The 23264-nt window shown below is 41.5% G+C and overlaps 1 protein-coding gene across 1 annotated transcript in view; it reads right to left on the bottom strand.

The window, feature by feature from the left end:
- Window positions 1-23264, bottom strand: part of LOC140734152 (tripeptidyl-peptidase 2-like) — a 209655-nt gene that overhangs the window by 29254 nt on the left and 157137 nt on the right. Inside the window, exons 22-26 of the mRNA XM_073057757.1 lie at window positions 21751-21995; window positions 14968-15046; window positions 7713-7861; window positions 6215-6302; window positions 4134-4264 (exon numbers count right to left, since the gene is read on the bottom strand). Of these exons, the coding sequence (XP_072913858.1) occupies window positions 4134-4264; window positions 6215-6302; window positions 7713-7861; window positions 14968-15046; window positions 21751-21995 (692 nt within the window). The remainder of the gene's footprint in view (window positions 1-4133; window positions 4265-6214; window positions 6303-7712; window positions 7862-14967; window positions 15047-21750; window positions 21996-23264) is intronic.

The following is a 23264-nucleotide window of genomic DNA, read 5'->3' as shown; positions in this document are numbered from 1 at the left end:
TCTCTGCTTGCTTTCTTGAATTAGGGAACAAGATCTGCAATCCCCCAATCCTCTGGAACCTCTCCCATGTCCATTGATGATGCAACGATCATTGGCAGAGGTTCAGCAATCTCCTCCCTCACCTCCCAGAGTAGCCTGGGGTGCATCTCGTCCGGTCCTGGAGACTTATCCAACATGATACTTTCCAAAAGCTCCAGCACATCTTCTTTCTTAATATGTATATGCTCAAGCTTTTCAATCCGCTGTAAGTCATCCCTAAAATTTCCAAGATCCTTTTCCGTAGTGTATACTGAAGCAAAGTATTCATTAAGTACTTCAGCTATCTCCTCTGGTTCCATTCACACTTTTCCACTGTCATACTTGATTGGTCCTATTCTCTCACGTCTTATCCTTTTGCTCTTCACATATTTGTAGAATGCCCTGGGGTTTTCCTTAATCCTGCTCACCAAGGCCTTCGCATGGCCCCTTCTGGCTCTCGTAATTTCATTCTTAAGCTCCTTCCTGCTAGCCTTATAAGCTTCTTGGGAAACTCAAAGGTCTGGAGGTGGACAAGTCACCTGGGCCAGATGGTGTCCACCCCAAGGTTCTGAAAGAGATGGCTGAAGAGATCGTGGAGGCATTATTAATGATCTTTGAAGAATCACTAAATTCTGGAAGACTTGAAAATTGCAAATGTCAATCTACTCTTCAAGAAGGGAGAGAGGCAGAAGAAAGGAAACTATAATACCAGTTAGTCTGACCTCAGTGGTTAGGAAGATGGTGGATGGGGGGACATCACGTGATGACGTAGGATCGAGACGCAGGGACCCAGCTCTCCCGTAAAAAGTTAATAAATTAATGTTTAAATGAAGAAAAGTTAGTCAATACTTTCTAAAAGTTACTTATAAACGACTCCGGACTGTGTCAAGCTATGCCTCAAAGAAGGAAGATGAAGAAAACTAATACCAGGAAGACTACGCAAGTTGGAACAAGAACAAGGCCCACGTCTACCGAGGAACCGCGGTCTCAGGTACATTATATCACCGGCAATACGGAACAGGAGATTGTGGCAACACTGGCCACAGGAAAAGACCACCGTGAGCTGCGCAAACGCGAAGGATGGAGCATGCGCAAACGGGAGCAACAAGAACTACAAAGCCCAGCTACCACTGCAACTGAAAGTGATAGCGAATCGGAGGGAGAGTCAAATCTCTCGGAAGGATCAGCTGAAGAAGGAGGCAAAAGTCCTTCTAGAAATATAGAAAAGACTTTGAGGCAAATAATGCATAAATTAGATACATTAAAAGTAATTAAAAATAATCAAAAAATACTCGAAAAAAAAATGACCAATGTGGAGACTATGCTTGATAAAATGGCAAAGAGACAGGAAAAAATGGAAAAAAGAATTACGGACTTGGAAACTACAACGGAAGATATGGTTGAAAGAATGGACAAAATGGAAAAGGAAAATACGGCTTGGACATCAGAAAGAAAACAATTTATGGAAAAAATTGATAAGCTTGAAAATCTCAGTAGACAAAATAATATTAAAATTGTTGGACTTAAAGAAGATATAGAAGGAGAAGATCCAATGATTTTTTTCAAAAATGGATCCCTGAAAAATTGAAAATGGAAAGAGAAACTCCAATTGAGATTGAAAGGGCGCATAGATCTTTAAGGTCAAGACCTCGAGCTGATCAAAACCCACGATCAATTTTGATAAAATGCTTACGACACCAAGACAAAGAAAAGATCCTGAAGGCCGCTGCCCAAAGTGCCAAAAATAGAAACGGGCCATTGATGATAGCAGGGAAACCAGTTCTTTTTTATCCGGAAATAAGTTACAACCTGTTGAAGAGAAAGAAGGAATTTAACCCAGTGAAAAAAGCCTTATGGGAAAAGGGTTATAAATTTACAATGCGTCATCCAGCAACACTGATAATTTTTTTGGAGGAGGGAAAAAATTTTTTTTCCGATTATCGAAAAGCGGAGGAGTTTGTACAAGAACTTCCATCTATTCGCTAATTACATGTAGAGGCTTCCAAACGTAATGGATTAAAGACGAAGATAGACCCAAGGAACAGAAGTGATGGAACTTTATGGATATTATAGAAGAGAAAAGCAAAATTTTAGAAATACTAAATGAGAATAGTATTTTTTTTCTCTTCTTATACATATACTTTTTTATGTTGCGGGGGGGCTGGGAGGCTGTGGATCGGTTACTGCGGGATTCACGTGTGTAATCATGGCGGTTGCCATGACCCGTACAGCAGAGGGGGGTAATGTTGTGTTTTTTTTCCCACAACATTAGTAGGGGGGTATTTTGGTTTTTTTTTCTTTATATTTTAATTTTTTTTCTATTTTTTTGCCTGGATGATTGGTGGGGACACACATAGCAACACGGAGATTTTTATAAAGATTTCTCAGGATACCACGAAAGTGGAAAGATTAGGTATTATTATAGATTGGAGTAATATAATAAAAAAAATAATGACTAATCTACTAAATTTTTAAAGTTTTAATGTTAATGGGCTTAATGGGCCAGTAAAAAGAAAAAGAATTTTAACATATATTTAAAAAAAATGAGAACTCCGTGGAGCATGTGGGGATCTTCCAACACCCAGGCATTCCCTTTTTTTTTCTTTCTTATTTTTTTAATAGGGATGTTAGGGGGGAGGGGTTAAGGGGAGGGGGGCTGGGTAACACTTTTTTTTTCATACACATTTATTCTGTAACTATTTAAAAACAATAAAAAAAGTTTTAAAAAAAAAGGAAGATGGTGGATTCGATTACTAAGAATGAATTCTCAGGTTACTTGAAGGCACATGATAAAATAGGCTGTAGTCAGCATGGTTTCCTTAAGGGAAAATCTTGCTTGACAAATCTGTTGGAGTTCTATTGGAAGAAAGTCATGCACTTCAGTAGAAAAAATGAAAGGGTTGTCTATTTTCTAAATGGAGAGAAAATACAAAAAACTGAGGTGCAAAGGGACTTGGGAGTCCTTGTGCAGAATTCCCTAAATGTCAATATACAGGTTGAGTTTATGGTGAGGAAGGCAAATGCAATGTTAGCATTCATTTCAAAAGGACTAGAATATAAAAGCAAGGACATAGCCAACTACAGCATGCAGTCAGGTCAGCATTGGCTGTAGTCTATCATCACTGCAGGACTTGTATGTGTCCAGGACAAAGCAGGCAGAAAAAAAATCATTTCAGATAATACCCGCCCTGCATATTGCCTTTTCTAAAAGCTTCCTTCTGAAAAGCACTATATGGCTATTAAAACAAAAACTCCATACCACCTTAAACCTTTCTTCCCTAAGGCAGTGAGTCTAATCAACCATTCTGGTTAGCTACTTCCGTCCCACCTCCAATCCCGTATCTATTACCTCAATCATTGCACTGCACAGTAAACACTTTAAACCACTTTTTAAATACGGTTTACATTGTAAATGCATGCTGGTATTTATGTATTTGCGCACATTTTATTCTAACCGTACTTTTAACCTTTCTGTATATAATTCTTTATAATTGCTGAATGTTGTTTTTTTTGTTACATGTTGCCAATGTACCACAGCAAGTTCCTCAGACATGTAAACGCATATCCTCCAAGCGGACCATAACCTTATTGAAGGGTTTGGAGGCTTGTGCGCCTCAATGAATCAGAGAGCTATGTTGGCTGGAGTCAGGGCCTTGTGCTTTGACTCTTGGTAGGGTCACCCATGCCATAAAGGTCAAAGGGTAGAGGCCAAACTAAGAATGGTCCACTGGTCCTCCAGGTTTGGGGGTTCAGCTCAGGGTTAACACCTGACTGATAAAACAAAACTGTAATAGAAACAGAAATGACGAATCCTTCTACATCTGTGTGTGACAGTATTCCTGAGTCTCCACCCAAGACTTCCATGACTGACAGTAGTGAAAACCAAAGGAAGCCACTGGTATGATGAAGGATGGACTGAACACTGCCAAGACTAAGACAAAATTAGTTTTGATGGCCTAGGACAGACAGAGATGGATGACCTTTGTTGCTGCCCTAAACACCAGCAGCATAACAGGCAGTAAGGTAAGGTATATGGAAGATACAAGTTGATCCATGATCCTAATCTCCCCAGCCTTTTCATGGGCTATTGTATGCACACACACTTGGGCACATACCTTTTGATTGCTGCAGCATCTGGCCTTGGGTCAGTCTTCATGACCAAGTTGGTCACCAAGGCTTTTTGGTCAATGTGTGAGATAACCACATCAGCCGCTTGAACGATTTCATCCAGCCTCTTCAGCCGTTCCTAGGAATGGAAAGCAACGTGTCAATTGAGTGCCCATTGAGGCAGAATTTGCGAGAAGGCAAAAGCAAGCTTTTGCGTGAGAATAGTTCAGTGGGGTAATGGAGAGAATTAATACAAGGGATTAGGTTGGAGCAATATTCTAGAAAGGAACGGCAATTATTCCTCTGCCTCCACAGATTCTGCCGACCTGCTAATTTCCTCTGCGGTATCTGTCAATAGAGTTAATAGAAATGCAACAGTACAGTCTGAGAATTCAAATTCACCTAAAAAAAGTATAACAGAATTAACAACACTAATGAAAATCAATACTTTTACCTAAGAAAATCAGAATAACATGCCTAAACAACCTAGTGGCTTTGACATCTGCCATTGTGAAGTGTTTCTGGAGGCTGGTCATGCCTTGCATCAACTCCAGCCTTAAACAACCTCAATTGCCTACTGCTGAAACATGTAAAGACAACCTAGTTAAACTAGTGTTTATTGACTACAGCTTCAACTTAGTACTATAACTCCAAGCAGACTCTTACCAAACACCAGACCCTACGAGTCAGCACCTCCCTCTGCAATAGGATCCTTGTCTTCCTCACAAACAGACCACACCCAACCCAGACATCCTCTCTTCTCCCACTTCTCACCGGGCAGAAGGTAGAAAAGCCTACAAGTACATACCACCAGGCTCAAGGATGGCTTCTACCCCACTGGTACAGTCAGATAAACTCTGGACCTTATAATCATTATGATCATACTGTTTACCTGTATTGCACGTTGTGTTACATTTTATTCTGCATTTTGTTATTACCTTACCTTGTACTGTATAATGACCTGACCTGTATGGACAAACTTTTCACTGTACCTTGGTACATGTGACAATAATAAGCCAATTTGCTGTCAAAGCCAGCATTTGCACCTTATTCTACAATGCTCTTGAAAAGATGATTCTAGGATTATAGGATTCTTCCCCACAAACCATGAAGGGGCTGTCAAGTTAGAATGCTGGTGTGATGGGGTTCCTAAGTGACCTTGTGATCCTACATGTTGAAGGCTGCAGGTTTCGAAGGCATGTCAATTGTTAAATCAGCTGAATTATAAACTGCATTATAACTGTATGAAGTGAATAAGAGTAGATCATGAACACAAAGTAATTAAGAACCATTTTTGGCACTGTTACGCCAGGTATAGGCAAGGAAGTCTTGATGCAGTCCTTGAGAAATGCCTAACTTGGGAAAGCTGAATTTGCCTTAGTATTACAGTACTATTACAATGCTAACTGCGATGCTACTCAGGGGTACCAAGGTCGTGTTGCGGTTAGCGTGACGATATTACAGCTCGGGGCATCAGTGTTCAGAGTTCACTTCCTGCGCCATTGGTAAGGAGATTTGCATGCTCTTCCTGTGAACTACATGGGTTTCCTCCGAGTGCTTCAGATTCCTCTCTCAGTCTAAAGATGTACCAGTTGGTAGACAAATTGGTCAGTGTAAAATTGTCATGTGATTAGACTAGAGTTAAATCGGTTGGTTGCTGGGCTGTGTGGCTCGTTGGCTGGAAAGGCCTGTTCTGCACTGTATCTCTAAATAAAAAAAGATAAGATTCTCTAGATTAAATGCTGAGATGGGCAGATTGTTCATTAAGGGGAAAGTAGGTAGAATAGACTGAAATTTTCTGGAGTCAGGAGAAATATGAATGATCTTCTAATAAACGTAGAACATGGTAAAGGCCCTTCAGCCTGTGATGTTTTGTCGAACTTTAACTTACTCTAAGATCAATCTAACACTTCCCTCCACACAGCCCTGCATTTTTCTATCATCCATGTGCCTAAGAGTCTTTTAAATGCCCCTAATGTATCTGCCTCTACCACCACCCTAGGCCATGCTACTAGCACTCTGTGTAAAAATATCCTACCTCTGACATACCCCCCCATCCCCGAAAGTAAGTAGGCAAGAGACAACTTACCTTTCCAGAATCAAGGCTGGTGAGGTAAGCAATGTGTACAGGTAAGTGTTCAGGGTACATTGATGTCAGTTCCTCATGTTGTTCCAATCTGTGAGAGAAGATAAAGCTCAGAGATAATCTGGGTCTGTCACTGTTTTGGAGAGACAGTTTTCCCACACAGAACTGGCAAGCTGCTGAAAGCTTTGGGTCTTCAGCAGCTGAAATTACAGAATGGGTGCATAGAACAGTACAGCATAGGAACCAGCCCCTCGATCCACAATGTTGTGCCAAATCAATTAAATTAATAGCCAACTAAACTAATCCTTTCTGCGTACACAATGTCCATATCATCCCATTTCCCTCACATTCATGCGCCTATCTAAACGTCTCTTAAAAATTCCTAATGTACCTGCCTTTACCACCACCCCAGGCAGCACATTCCAGGCACCCAGCACTGTCTGTGTAAAAAAAAACGTGTCCCTCACATCTCCTTTGAAATTACCCTCCCTCACCTTAAATGCATTCCTCTGGTATTAGACGTTTCAACCCTGGGAAAAAGATATTGCCTGTCTATTCTGTCTATGCCTCTCATAATCTTATAAACTTATCAAATTTGCCTATCAAGGTTGCCATGCAAGTTGATAGGCTGGTTAAGAACATGTATGAAGTGTTGCCTTTTGTTAATCAGGGAATTGAGTTGCAGTTATATAGAACTTGGTTACACCACATTTGGACTATTGTGCCCAGTTCTGGACTCCTCATTATAGGAAGGATGTGGAGTGGAGTGCAGAGTAGATTTACCTGGATTAGAGAACACGTTGTATGTACTCTACCATCAAGAGGATATGTTGAGCAAGCTATGACCATTCTCTTTGGAATGAAGGAGGATGAGAAATCACTTGATACAATAAGAGGCATAGGTTAAGTGAACAGCCAGCACTTTTTACCTGGGCAGAAATGGCTAATATGAGAGACAACAATTTTAAGGTGACTGGAGGACAGTATCGGGAAAGGGTGCATAAGAGGCAGTTTTTAAAAATATATATAGAATGGTGGGTGCATGGAATGCGCATCAGGGGTGGTTGAGTTAGTGTAAAGAGTTCGTACGCTCTCCCTGTGACCACTTGGATTTCCTCTGGGTGCTCTGGTTTCCTCCTACTTTCCAGTTAGTTGGTTAATTGGTCACCTGGGGGTAGTTAGGCAGTGTGGGCTCGTTGGGCCGGAAAGGCCAGTTACTGTGCTGTATCAATAAATAAATAAAAATAAATAAAACTAACTCAGCAACAATTGACAGACTATGCCTTCTTGCCACTAACATGATCACAGAAGAATATAGCCCCACACCATGTCCCTGTCTTGAGTACACTCAAACCTCTAGCATGGATTCATCCTGAAGAAAGATCATTGCAGGCACGATCAGCTATCAAGCTCCCACCTTCACAATAAGCTGTACATCCTGTTTAGCTAATCCTAAGCTCTTAATAGATTGGTTTTGATTGGCTGAATTTGCATTACATACTTGGGCAGCCATTGGATCTTGAGGTCTCTTAAAGCCTCCTCATATAGCTCCTTTGGGTCTTTTTCTTTTTCTTTGGTTGGCTTATCTTTGCTCCCATTCTTCATCTTGTTTGGAGGGGATATCAGATGGTAGAACACAGTGTGCACGTCCTGAAAATAATTACACTATTAGTATGCATGGTAATGCTCACTTGGCAACAAGCTCACCACAAGTGCAAGCTCCAACCCACCGACTGATCACAACTCCAATGACATTTCAGTGACAGCAGCACAAGGCAAGAATCTGAATTTGTGTAACTTCATTTGCCACCTCACCTTCTGATTTCACTGGAAGGTTCTCGGCAATGAAATGTTTACTCAAAGTTCATACAACATCGAACATTACAGCACAGTACAGGCCCTTCAGCTCACAATGTTGTGCTGACCTTTTAACCTACTTGAAGATCAAACTAACACTTCCCTTCTACATAGTTCTCCATTTTTCTATCATCCATGTACCCTAAGAGTCTCTTAAGTGCCCTTAATGGAACTGCCTCTACCACAATCCCAGGCAAGCATGTTCCATGCATCCACCACTCTCTCAGTAAAGAATTTACCTCTGACATCCCTCCTATACTTTCCTACAATTACCTTAAAACTATGCCTCCTCGTATTAGTATTTCTGTCCTGGGAAAAAGTCTCTGGCTTCCCACTAAATCTACACCTCTTATCACTTTGTATACCGCTAATCAAGTCAACTTGATAAATTATCTGTTTTGTTAGCTTTTTTTTCTGTGGGAGATCTATGGGGTTGATCTATGTTTTTGTTTTTTTTTGTGTGGGAGGAGGGATTTGGGGGTTGATGTGCCTGTTCCGTTTTGCTCAGTTTTTGTGTGGGAGGAGGGATTTGGGGGTTGATGTGCCTGTTCCGTTTGCTCGGTTTTTGTGTGGGAGGAGGGATTGGGGGGGCAATGCGCCTGTTCTGTTTATGTTTGTTACCTTTTGTGTGGACGGAGTTTAGGTTGACAACTGTGCTCCCATTCTTTCCTTTCCTGTTTTCATGGCTACCCGGAGAATTGAAGAATTTCAGCTGTTAACTTTGATAATAAATGAACTTCTGAATTATCAATCTATCAATTCATTTGATATCCAGCTATCTCAAGGACACTGAGTTTAGGGATAAGGATAATGTCCGTCTAATACTATCTTACAGCTCATCCAAGATCTTCAAAATTGTGAATGAAGTCTCAAGGAAAATATAAAGGAGTGTGGGATCCTTTGGCACGTCAAATCTCTACATTCAATATTACAACAGATTATCTATCAGTCTTTGTCATTTGTAGTTTTTTTCCTGAATTCTAATATCATACCAGGTGGTCTGATAAATACCTGCTTGACAGCATATAAGACTATAAGGCATAGGAACTGAATTAGGCAGATGGGACCAGCTCAGCATGTCGGCATTGACGAGCTGGGCTAAAGGGCCTCTGTATGCATAGTGGGGTGTGTCAGGAATGGACAGGAGGAGGAGTATAGGAAACTGATACAGGACTTTGTGATATGGTGCAACTCAAACTACCTGCGTCTCAATATCACCAGGTCCAAGGAGATGGTGGTGGACTTTAGGAGATCTAGGCCCCATATGGAGCCAGTGATCATTAATGGAGAACGTGTGGAGCAGGTTAAGACCTACAAGTATCTGGGAGTACAGTTAGATGAGAAGCTTGACTGGACTGCCAACACAGATGCCTTGTGCAGGAAGGCACAGAGTCGAATGTACTTCCTAAGAAGGTTGGCGTCATTCAATGTCTGTAGTGAGATGCTGAAGATGTTCTATAGGTCAGTTGTGGAGAGCGCCCTCTTCTTTGTGGTGGCGTGTTGGGGAGGAAGCATTAAGAAGAGGGACGCCTCACGTCTTAATAAGCTGGTAAGGAAGGCGGGCTCTGTCGTGGGCAAAGTACTGGAGAGTTTAACATCGGTAGCTGAGCGAAGGGCGCTGAGTAGGCTACGGTCAATTATGGATAACTCTGAACATCCTCTACATAGCACCATCCAGAGACAGAGAAGCAGTTTCAGTGACAGGTTACTATCGATGCAATGCTCCTCAGACAGGATGAAGAGGTCAATACTCCCCAATGCCATTAGGCTTTACAATTCTACCGCCAGGACTTAAGAACTTTTTAAAAGCTATTATTAATGCTTTTTGAGACGGTGATTTAGATGCATATCATATTTTTTTACTGAGTTAAGTATTGTATGTAATTAGTTTTGCTACAACAAGTGTATGGGACATTGGAAAAAAAGTTGAATTTCCCCATGGGGATGAATAAAGTATCTATCTATCTATCTATCTATATGATTCTATGACTTGACATATTATACTGAGTCAGAAGGGCAACAGCATGGATTTGCTGCCAGATGCAAAAAAAACACTCAGTAAAATATTCTTTTGACTGAACAAGCTGAAGAAAGATGAAGAAATTGACCAGGGTTGCCAGGTGCAGAGAGCACGGCTGATTAATTCAGCCTGTAAACAGAACCATGACATCTACTTCCTATCGGAATGATCACCCACAGTTACAAAACCTCGAACCAGCCAGACTGAATAATCGACACAAAGAATACAATTTCAACTTAACATCTGTGCTTTGCAGAAACAATTGTTCAGACCTGTGTTCAGCTTGTAGCACCTTTCTACTACAAAAAAAGCACATTGATGTCACAGCCAAGAAAGTTCACCAATGCCTCTACATCTTCAGGAAGCTAAATAAATCTGGCAATCCCCATCGACCCTTACCAATGTTTACTGATGCACTACAGAAAGCATTCTGTCTGGATGCGTAACTGCATGGCATGGCAATGGCTCTGCACATGACAGCAAGAAACTGCAGAGATGTGGACAGGGCTCAGCACATCACAGGATCTCCAATGACTCTGTCCATACTTTTTGCTGTCTCAGTAAAGCAGCCGGCATAATCAAAGGCTCCACCCACCCTGGACATTCTCTCTTCTCCACCCTCCCATCGGGCAGAAGAAACAAAAGCCCAAAGGCACGTACCAGTAGGCTTAGGGACAGCTTCCACCCACAGTAACAGGAGTATTAAATGGTTCCTTAGTATAAGATAGACTCTTGACCTCAAAATCTACCTCATTATGATCTTGTGCTTTATCGTTTACCTGCACTGCACTTTCTCTGTAGCTGTTACACTTTATTCTATATTGTTATTGTTCCTCCAGCATTTTGTGTGTGTTGCTTTGTTATTGTTTACCCTTGCTCTACCTAAATACATTGTGCAATGATCTGATTGTATGAAGAGTATGCCTGACAAGCTGATTAGCCAGGGCATGAAGGGATACAGGGAGATGGCAGGAGACCAGGGCTGAGAGGGAAAACGGATCATGGCATGGATCAGTCATGAGGAAATGGCGGCGCATACTTGAGGGGCCAAATGGCCTAATTCTACTCCTAAAACTTATGGTCTTATATATTATGGTTTTTCACTGTATCTAATTCCAATAGCAAAAGCTATTCCATACAGACATTACCCCTTTGAAGGGACATTTAGTGCTTCGCTCCAGTAATGGTTCTGGCTGCTCTGTGTTATACTGGATCACAGAATTTAATCATACAGTGAAAAAGTCACCGATAGCAGCCAGCAGGGACTTGTTATTAAGAGCAATTGGCCTCTATTTTTCAGGTTCCAGAGGAGTAAAGAAAAAACGCAACTTCAAGCACAAGGAAAAATAAAGGCTTGATTTCTGCAGCTTCTTTCATGAATTCAATGTCACAAAGAATTTTATAACCAAAGGAGTACTTTTCGCATTGTAATATACAAAAGGAAACACTTAATGACACCACACAAGGTGATAGGGTGGTTGAGAAGGTGTATGGAATATTGGCCTTCACTAGTCAGGGGATTGAGTTCAAGAGCTGCGAGGCAATGTCGCAGCTCTGTAAAACCCTGGTAAGACCACTCCTGAAGCATTGTGTTCAGTTTTGGTCACCTCATAATAGGAAGGATGTGGAAGCTTTAGAGAGGGTGCAGAGACGATTTACCAGGATGCTACCTGGATTAGAAAGAACACATTTTTATGAAGGAGAGCTGAACAAGCTAGGATGTTCTCTTTAGAGTGAAGGAGGATGAAAGGTGACTTGACAGAGATGTACAAGATGATAAGAGGCATAAACAGACAGACAGCATCTTTTTCTCAGGACGGGAATGGCTAATACTTGGGGAATGGTTGAAAGTTTAGGGGAGATGTCAGGGGTAAACATTTTTTTTTAAACAGAGAGCACTAAGTACATAAAACACTCTCAGAATTGGTGGTACAAGCAGATACATTAGGAACATTTAAGAAGCACGTGGATGAAAGAAAAATGGAGGGTTATGGGCTGTGTCGGAAGGAAGGGTTAGATTGAGTGAGAAGTAGTTTAAAAGGACGTCACGGTATCATGGGCCAAAGAGATCAGTACTGACCCAGAAAATGGAAACAATCTTTCAAATAACGATCAAAGTTATTCACCATATACATGTATTAGGAATTTGCTGTGGTGTGTTGGTCAGGATGCTACATGCAACAAACAAAAACATTCAACAATTATAAAAATAATAAAAAGTATATAAAAAATAAAGTTAGAGGTTAAAGGATAGATAGGGAATAAAATGCATATAAATACCAGCATGTAAACAGCACTATAACAAGTGGTTTAAAGTGTCTACAGTGCAGGACAGTGGCAGGCCTACTAGAAATTTTATGATGATGATAATAATAATAATAATAACTTTATCTATAGGGCACTTTTCATACAGACAGTGTAACTCAAGGTGCTTTACAATGGGATAAAAATGCAAATATGAAAATAAGATGAAGTGGTCTTACTTATAAGCGAGGTTAAGTAAATAGGTTTTCAGTTGGTGTTTATAGTTGTATGCCATAAAGTTTTCTGATAGTTGCGGGCATTAAAAATGCCTAAGGCAAAAGGGGCATAATTTTAAGGTGAAAGTATGGGGGTGGGGGGGGGGGGTAGCCAGAAGTAGTTTTTTTTTAAACACAGAGTCATGAGTACCGTTTATTCCGGAGTATAAGCCGACCCAGAGTATAAGATGACCCCCATTTTTAAGGTTAAAAAGTGACTTTTTCATGTTACCTTTGTATAAGCTGACCCATTTTGTAGAGGTTTTTGATTTAACCAGAAAAGATCACAAGATCTCACATGCCAGTACTCAGCTTTGCCAGATCTGGACCCTGGAAATTTTGTGAACCAGTACCTGCTAAGAAAATAAGCCTACACATTGTAGAGCGTTATAGGCAAATTCTTAATAAATAAATCAAGGAGAGTCATTTTTGATTAGGTTTCCAATGGAATAGAATCCTCTGAAAATGTAACCCCTGTGAAACCATTCAGCGCCCATCACAATCTCGTTAAAATATAACATGGGGTGGCGGGATCAGTACATGTACTCAGTATTGAGTTTGCAACCACCATGTACAAAAGATTAAAACGAATGTGATATGATGCTGGCTTCAAGCTGAAGGTTGTTGATTTTGCTAAGGAAACGAATAATTCTGCAGCTGCTAAGAAGTTTAGTGTAAACGTGAGAGAGTGAGAGAGTGAAGAAAGGTAGAGGACACACTGAGGGAAATGCCGAAGACGAAATGTGCAAACCGCGGGAAAACATGCTAATGGCCAGAACTGGAAGAAAAAGTTTTAGAGTGGGTGAATCACCAGTGATCGTCAGGATACATTGTTATCAGAGAAATGATTCGAGTTCAAGTGTTGAAATGGGACAAAAAACACTGTGAGGTCAGCGAAAATTTCAAAGCTACGCGAGGTTGGTGCACCCGATTTATGAATAGACATGATCTTGTGTTGAGACAAAAAACAAAGATTGCTCAGAAAATTCCCACGGGGTGTTGTTTACATTCAAGAACGCTGCTGGATGGATGAAGCGGGTTGCTTGAAGTGGGTTAAAGAGGTGTGGCGTCAATGTCCCGAAGGTTTTGGGAAGGAAAAGTTGCTACTTGTCTGGAACATGTTCAAAGCGCACTTGTCAGGTGAGACAAAAGCAGCATTGAAAGCTGAAAATATGGACATTGCAGTCATCCCCGGTGGTTTGACGTCCGTGCTCCAGCCACGAGTTGTGAGTTTAAACAAACCAAAGAATTCATGTGTCGACAGTGGAACCAATTTGACTCAAAAACAGCCAATAAATACGACCTGTCTTCCGTGTATTCATTTTTCCAAAGTTGGCACCCTCTGTATAAGCTGACCCCCTAATTTTAGGACCAAAATTTAGGGCCAAATTCTCGGCTTATACACCGGAATTTATGGTACATGGAATGCCCTGCCAGAGATAGTGATGGAGGCAGATACATCAGGGACGTTTAAGAAACTCTTAGATAGGCACATGGATGATACAGAAATCGAGGCCTATGCCAGGGAGAAGTGTTATTGTTTTTCGAGTAGGTTAAAAGGGCGGCAGAACATTTTGGGCCAAAAGGCCTGTGCTGTGCTGCAATGTTCTATGCTCCATATTAAATAAATGTTAAAGGACAGGCAAAATTTGATCAACAGAGCCTCGTTGAAAGGTTTCTGTATTCTAGGAATTGTGGAGTTATGCTAAAGTTGTATAAGACACTGGTGAAGCCCAATTTGGAGTATTGTGTGTAGTTCTGGACACCTACTTACAGGAAAGGTAAATAAAATTGAAAGAATGTAGAGAAAATTTACAAGAATGTTGCCAGGATTTGAGGACCTGAGTTATAGGGAAAGGTTGAATATGTTAGGACTTTTCTCCCCCAAGAGGGTAGAAGAATGAGGGGAGATTTGATAGGGATATACACAGGGTAAAGGAAAGCAGGCTTTTTCCAGTGAGGTTGGGTGAGTCTACAACCAGAGGTCATGGGTTAAGGATGAAAGATGAAATGTTTAAGGGGAACATCTTCACTCACGAGGGTGGTGAGAGTGTGGAATGAGTGTGGAAGCAGTGGATGCGGGGTCGTCTTCAACACTTAAGAGAAGATTGGATAGGTACGTGGATGGGAGGGCTTTGGAGAACTATGGTCTGGGTGCAGATCAATAGTTTGGCATGGTCGAGGTGGGCCAAAGGGCCCATTTCTGTGTTGTAGTGTTCTATGACTTTAACACCAGATAACAGCTAAATCTGGCAGCAGCTGGTTACCAAAACTCTTATTAACAAACTAACATGCCATGCAGACTGGAGGAGGCTAGGCTGGCCAGTGCCTAAATAACAAAGATAAAAAACAATACTTACAGCTTTTTTGCCCATTTCAGTTTTAGAAAGGGTGAGTGTTCCCTTAAGATAGCAGCCAATATCAATTCCTTTGGGAACTCTGCAGATGAAAAAGAAGGAATTAACACCATCCTTATCCATTGGCATACAGAGAAGAAACAGTAAACACAGCCAGTTAGAGTGATACAACAGCTGGCAACAAGAACCAAGCCCAAGTTTCAGTGGAGTTGGACAGGAAGGAAGGAGGATCACAGATCATCTTACATCAGAATGGAGGTCAATGGACAGAATACAAGTTGAAACTGCTTCTTCTGTGACTGGACAAACTATTGCAGCTTTATCATTCTCATCTCCCTTTGCTGTGCAATCTTTTCCTCACATAAAGACGCAGGCCAGCGTCTATATTTCATTAGTAATTTGATGAGATTTAATAACCAGCAAATTTCTACAGATGTACTGTGAAGAGCATTCTAACTGGTTGCATCACTGTCTGGTATGGAGGCTCTATTGCACTGGATGGGAAAAAACTGCAGTGGGTTGTAAACTCTGCCAGCTCTGTCACAGGTACAACCCTCCTCATCATCAGGGACTTCTTCGAAAGGCAGAGACTCAAGAAGGTGGAATTTATCACTGAGGACCTTCACCATCTGTGACATGCCCTCTTTTCACTGCTACCATCATGGAGGAGGTAGAGGAGCCTGAAGGCTCAAACTCAGTGCTGCTTGTTCCCCTCTGCCATCATATTTCTGAATGGTCCAGGAACCAATGAACACTATTTCACTATTTTTTAAATATATGTTTCTTATTGATACCTGCAATTTTTAAAAAATATATTGCACTGTACTGCTGCCGCAAAATACCACATTTACAACATAATGTCAGTAATAATGAACCTATTTCTGATTACACTCAGAATCTTTGTGCTCCTGCCTAATGGATTGGAGATTCTCAATGTCATTCCAAACGCTGCATTTTAAGTAATCACAGGTCAGGAGTTCCCAAAAGAAAATGGGAATGTTCTGTGTTGTCAAGGAAATTTTGAGAACAGCTTAAAACTGTCCACCTGTGTTAGAACTCAGAGCTGAAGTGAAAAACAATCTGCTGGAGGAACTTGGATCAGGAAGTATCTGTGGAAAGTAGTTTCTGTTTCTGTTTGAGACCCTTCATTGGGACAGTACAGGCAGAGAATGCAGATGAAGGATATCATCCACTCTCCATTTCCTTTCACAAATACTGCCTGACCTGTTGTTTTTTGTTGCCTCAGATCCCAGCATCTTTAATCTCTTGTGTCTGCCTGTTTCTGGAGTCTGGTGTGATACATCTGAATGACAAGTAGTGTCGTGGTAGCAAACTCTTTACAGTGCGAGCAATCAATGTTCAATTGCTGCCACTGTCTGTAAGGAGTTCATACATTCTCCCTGTGACCACATGGCTTTCCTCTGACAGCTTCAGTGAACTCACACATTCCAAAGATGTACAGGTTAGGGTTAGTAAGTTATGGACATGCTATGCTGGTACTGGAAGGAATGGTGCCACTTGCGGGTTGTTCCCCAGCACAACTGCGGACAGTGCTGGTCATTGATGTATGTTTCAATGTATCTGTGACAAATAAAGCTAATTCTTATATACCCAGCATGTACTGAATGTGTATAATTGGGACGTGGGGCTATTAACCTGGGAAAGGATACCATTGTTAGTACACTTACCTGTCAGAAGAAGTTCATGAGAATAACCCAGGAATGAAAGGGTTAACATATGAGGAGCGTTTGCTGGCTCTGGGCCTGTACTCACTGGAGCTTAGATGAATGAGTGGGGATCTCTTTGAAATCTATCAAATATTGAAAGGCGTAGATATTTCCTAAGTGGGCAAGTCTAGGACAAGAGGTCGCAGCCTCAGAACAGAGGACGTCCGTTGAGAACAGAGATGATGAGGAATTTCCTTAGTCAGAGGATGGTAAATCTGTAGAATTCATTGCCACAGACAAAAGTGGAGGCCAAATCACAGGGTATATTTAAAGTGGAATTTGATAGGTTCTTCAATAGTAAAGGTCACAGGGACAAGACAGGAGAATGGGGTTAAGAGAGAAAATAAATCAGCCATGATTGAATGGTGGAACAAACTCAATGCTCCTATGTCTTATGTCTATGTCCTACGTCTATGAATTCTTCTTCAACCTCTTCCACCAATCCCTTCCCAGCTTCTTACTTCACCCCACCCTTCTCCAACCATTCATGTGGTCTCACCAATCACCTGCCAGCTTGTACACCTCCCCCTTCACTCAACACCTTATTTTGGCTTCTTCCCTCCTTCCTTTCGAGTGCTGAAAAGGGTCTCAGCCCAAAACATTGGCTGTCTATTTCTTTCCATAGATGCTGCCCAACCTGACAAGTTCCTCCAGCAATTTGCGTGTTGACAAAGAAAAGCTAAGTGTTTTTTCTGTATCATCAACAAGTTTCTGATGGGCAAATAAAATATAAAGTGAGGAAAGAAAAAAAACTCTAACAGTCGAACAAATACAGACTGATATCCCACTGGTAAATAACTATTACTGTAAATTATTCAACATTCCATGCTTTATGCCTGATGACATGCTATACCATTACTAACTTATTAAACAAGCCAATAATAAAATGTTTCTCCATTGCATTTGGACCTGGGGGCAGCTGCTGGTTGCTCCCAATTTTAACGGAAATTTGGGACATGAAAAATACGACAGAAAACTTAGATTGCTCGGAAAAGAGAGTTTGGCCCTTCAGAAAGCAGTTTGGACACCTTCAAAAGGCAATGTTTCAAAAAGGCAACATTTATCACTAAGGACCTCCATAATTCAGGACGTGTCCTCTTCTCATTACTGTCAACAGGGAGGAGGTGCAGGATTCCGAAGGCGCACATTCAATGATTCAGGAAAAGCTTCTTCTCCTCTGCAGTCAAATTTCTGAATGGACTGTGGAACACATGAACACTACCTCATTTTTTTCTCTTTTCCCACTACTTAATTAATTTACATATTTCTTATTGTAATTTATAGTTATGATTGTGTATGGCAATATACTGCTGCCACAAAACAACAAATTTCAAGACATATGCCAGTAATATTAAACCTGATCCTGATGCTCTCCTGTGTTACAGCAATGTGCATGTAGAGAATTACAACAATCTGCACCCAAGTTTCAGACTGCTGGAGACAACGCCCAGAGATAATCAGGCATCTGCCTTTGTGAACAACCCTGCCTTCAAAAGCAGTGGATGAGTCTTCAACATCCACCTGAGGGAAAGAACAGGCCAACAACTTCAGTGAAAGGCACTTTCTACAGTGGAGGAATCCCTCAGGACAAGACTGCAGTGTCATTCTGTGCTCATTCTCAAAACTTGAAACCACAACTTCTCCCAGTGAGCACAAAGCAGTTCTACCATCAGTCAGAGACAACCAGTTAGAGTCATTCAACACTACAGCACAACAAGCCCTTCAACTCCATCTAAATCCATTCCGAACTATTATTCTGTGTGGTCCCAATGACCAGCACACAGACCATAGCCCTCCATACATCTCCCATCCACGTAGCTATCCAAACTGCTCTTAAAAATGTTGATTTCAAACCCGTATGCACTATCTCATTTGGCTGCAAGTTCCACACTGTCATCACCTCTGTGTGAAGAAATACCTTAAGTTCCCCTTAAACTTTTCACCTCTCACCTTTAACCCATGACCTCGAGTTCCAGTCTCACCTAATCTAAGTGGAAAAAGCCCGCTTGCATTTGGCCTATCTATACCCCTCAAAGTACTGCATACATCTATCAAATCTCCCCTCATTCTCCTACACTCTAGGGAAAAAAAAGTCCTAATCTATTCAACCTTTCCTTATAACTCAGGTCCTCAAATCCGGGCAATATCCTTGTAAATTTTCACCGCATTCTTTTCACAGTAGTAAAGATGTGGCCTACAAATTACAACGGAAGATAGAAAATGCATGCCTAAAGAGCAATGTTACAATAGTCATGGGGAACTCCAATCTGCAGGTAGATTGCGAAAATCAAGCAAGTGCTGGATTACAGGAGGCAGAATATCTACAGTGCTCACGAGATGGTTTTTAGAGCAGCTCATGGTTGAACCCACTCAGGATCAGCTATTCTGTACTGGGTGTTGTGCAATGAACCAGCATTAATTAGAGAGCTTAAGGTAAAAGAATCCTTAGGGGAAAGTGGTCATAATATGATCAAATTCACCCTGAAATTTGAGAAGGAGAAACTAAAATCAGATGTATCAGTATTAGAGTGGAGTAAAGGGAATTACAGAGGGATGAGAGAGGAGTTCGCCAGAATTGATTGGAAAAGAACAGTGGCATGAATAATGCCAAAGTAGCAATAGCTGGAATTTCAGGAAGCAATTTGGAAGGTCCAGGATATGTACATCCCAAAGAGGAAGTAGTATTCAAAAGGAAAGATGCCACAACCATGGTCAACAAGAGAAGTCAAAGCTAACATAAAAGCTTAAGAGAGGGCATAAAATAGAGCAAAAAATAGTGCCAAGCTAGAGGATTGGGAAGTCTTTAAAAACCAACAGAAGGCAATGGAAAAGGTCATTAAGAAGTTAAGGATGGAATTCAAAAGTAAGCTAGCCAATAATATTAAAGAGGATACCAAAAGTTTCTTCAGATACATAAAGTGTAAAAGAGAGATGAGACAGGATATTGGACTGCTGGAAAACAATGCTGGAGAGATAGTAATGGGGACCACAAAATAGCAGAATAAGTATTTTGCAACAGTCTTCACCGTAGAAGACACTAGCAGTACGGTGGATGTTCCAGATATCAGGAATCATGAAGTGTGTGAAGCTATCAAAACTACAGTGAAGGTTCTTGGGAAACTGAAAGGTCTGACGGCAGATAAATCACCTGGACCAGATAGTGTCCACCCCAGACTTCTGAATTAGAATTAGAATTAGAATTTTATTTCATACATCCATCTCGCAACGAGGGAGTAAAAATCTTTATGTTACATTTCTGTCACAATGTACAAGCAAAAAGGAAGGGAAATCTGGGAGGATATTGTCCAAACAGTAAGATTGTATACATAATTGTTTTGTATACACGTATGTACAATAGGATACAATGTACAGTCAGATATGCAATAAAATCAATGTGTACTGATAAATATGTTGGCCTGGTGAAAGAAGCTGTCCCATAGTCTGTTGGTCCTGGCCTTAAAGCCGTGGTACCGTTTGCCAGATGGAAGCAGCAGGAAGTTTGTAGTCGGGGTAGCTGGAGTCTCTGATGATCCACTGGGCCTTTTTTTCAAAAGAGGAGGCTGAAGAGATTAGGGAGGCATTCGTAATGATCCTTCTAGAATCACTAGATTCTGGAATGGTTCTGGAAGACTGGAAAATTGCAAATCTCTCTCCAAGAAGTGAGAGAAGTAGAAAAAAGGAAACTACAGGCCAGTTAGTCTGACCTCAGTGTTGGGAAGATGTTAGAGTCAATTACTAAGGATGAGGTCTCAGGGTACTTGGAGGCAAAATGATAAGATAAGGCATAGTCAGCATGGCTTCCTCAAGGGAAACTTTTGCCTGACAAGTCTGCTGGAATTCTTTGAAGAAGTAACAATAAGGATGGACAAAGGGGAAATAGGTTGATGTTACGTACTTGGATTTTCAGAAATCTTTGACAAGAGTCTGCTTAACAAGCTATGAACCCATGGTATTACAGGAAAGATTCTAGCATGGATAAAGCAGTCAGGAGGCAAAGAGTGGGAATAAAGGGAGCCTTTTCTGACTGGCTGTCAGTGACTAGTGGTGTTCCACTGGGGTCTGGGCTGGGACTGATTCTTAAGTTATATGTCAATGGAATTGATGGCTTTGTTGTCAAGTTTGTAGATGGTATGAAGATAGGTGGAAGGACAGTTTTGAAGAAGTAGAGAGATTACAGAAGGACTTAGATTAGGAGAATGGGCAAAGAAATGGCAGATGGAATACAGTGTCAGGAAGTGTATGGTCATGCACTTTGATAGAAGAAATGAAATGGTTGACTATTTTCTAAATGAAAAAAAAATACAAAACAGTGAGGCACAAAGGGACTTGGGAATCCTTGTGCAGGATTTCCTAAAGGTTAATTTGCAGGTTGAGTCTACGGTGAGGAAGACAAATGGAGTGTTAGTATTCATTTCAAAAGGACGAGAATATAAGAGCAACGACGTAAACTGGTGAAGCCTCACTTAGAACGTTGTGAGCAGGTTTGTCATATGAAAAGTGTTTGATAGCTCTGGGCCTATATTCACTAGAACTCAGAAGAATGAGGGATGACCTCATTGAAACCTATTAAATGGTGAAAAGCCTTGATAGAGTGGATGTGGAGAGGATGTTTCCTATGTGGTGAGAGACTCTAAGACCAGAGGACATAGCCTCAGAATAGAGGGGCGTCCTTTTAGAATGGAAACGAGGAACAATTTCTTTAACCAGAGAGTGGTGAATCTGTGGAATTCTTTGCCAAAGATAGCTTTGGAGGCCAATTCTTTATGTGTATTTAAGGCAGAGGTTAATAGATTCTTGATTGGTCAGGGCACAAAGGGATACGGGGAGAAGGTAGGAGATTCAGGTTGACAGGAAAATTGGATCAGTCATGGTGAAATGCAGAGCAGACTTGATGGGTCAAATGGCCTAATTCTGCTCCTGTATCTTATGGTCTTATGGTATTCAATCTTATTGATATCTTTCTTGTAGGTAGGTGACCAGAACTGCTGACAAATCACCAAACTTTCTCAAGCTTTAAGCAATGTGATTTAGTAAACTCCACTTTGTTCTAATTACTTACTTGTCTTCGGGCAATGTGGTGACGTAGAACGGGATGGTGTATTTTGGATCCAGTGTAATGCTGCCACACTTGTTCTTGTTGAGCAGGGCGTTGACGTGGGTCCGGTATATGTCCGGGTTTAACGGGGCTGGGAGCTTGCGGCTGATATGGAATGGCAGGTCTGTTAAGTGTTCCAGCTCGCTCAACAACTCGTGCCGAATCTGGAGGCGAATCACATAGTCCCCTTTGTCCAACTTCAGTGAGTACTGCGAAGAAATGTAAAGTACTTAATGATGGTTTAGCTTGAATCCTGATTAATTATAGGAGCAAATGAAATAAATATCAGGTGGTGGAGTTCAAAGATATCAAGTTCCCTGGCTTCTGTCATTTTATTTTTACTATGGATGTCCAGTCCCTATACACCTCCATCCCCCAACAGGAAGGCCTCAAAACTCTCCATTTCTTTCTGGACCCCAGACCCAACCAGTTCCCCTCCACCACCACTCTACTCTGCCTAGTGGAACTTGTCCTCACTCTTAAGAATTTCTCATCTGGCTCCTCCCACTTGCTTCAAACAAAAATGGTAGCCATGTGCACTCGCATGACTCTCAGCTATGTCTGCCTGTTTGTCAGCTACTTGGAACAGTCTATTTTCCAAGCCTACACTGGTGACTGTCCCACACTTTTACTACATGACATCGACGACTGCAATGGTGCTGCTTCCTGCACCTATGCTGAACTCATCGACTTCATCCACTTTGCCTCTATCTTCCACCCTGCCCTCAGGGTGGCAGGGTGAAATCAAGATGATGCTAAAATGTGACTCCTTAGTATGTATCTTCAGAAACAGCTCTATTTCAATCTTTGTTATTTCTCTTTGTTTTCTTTTCGAGGTGTGGGGGGTTCTTTTAAAGAGCCTGACCTGGAATTACACTCTGACTGGTTCTTTGCAGGAATGGGACCCCCTCTCATGACCTCAAAACCGGGTGCTTTTTGATATCCTAAGGACAAGACCTGGGAGATGAGCATGCCTTCAGGATTCCAGATTTTCATGGCTCTGGGGATGTGCTGATTCCAGGCTGGTGCCCCGACTGAAGCGTCATGGGAGAACACGGAACATCTGGAGCAGCAGGTTAGCTGCTCGGGGTTGGGTGTCAGAGAACTGTGCTTTTTTGCTGCTGACTCTCTGTGCAGAGCTTGGGAAAAAGCAACACAGTAGACTTTTAACATTGTAAACCAGCGGGTTGTTTGTTATGTACCCCCCCCCCCGCTGTGAAACGGGACACCTCTTTTTCCCTTATTGGGGGGGTGGAGAGCGAGAGAGAGCCTGTGTTATGTTGAATTACCGGGTGACGAGTAGTCGTTGGGTACTCAAGTCTGTGTCTTTATTGATGCTTTACTGCACACTTGAGTACTTGGTGGAGGATGATGATGCTTTTTTGCTGGTAGGAGTGGGGGGGGTTGTTTCCTTGCTGCTGCTTTTGTGTAGGAGGGGGAGTTTGGGGATTCTAATGTTTTAACTATCATTCATTCTT

This window comes from Hemitrygon akajei, chromosome 10, assembly GCF_048418815.1.
Source record: "Hemitrygon akajei chromosome 10, sHemAka1.3, whole genome shotgun sequence".
Lineage (NCBI taxonomy): Eukaryota > Metazoa > Chordata > Chondrichthyes > Myliobatiformes > Dasyatidae > Hemitrygon > Hemitrygon akajei.
This window is presented reverse-complemented; position numbering and strand designations above follow the sequence as displayed.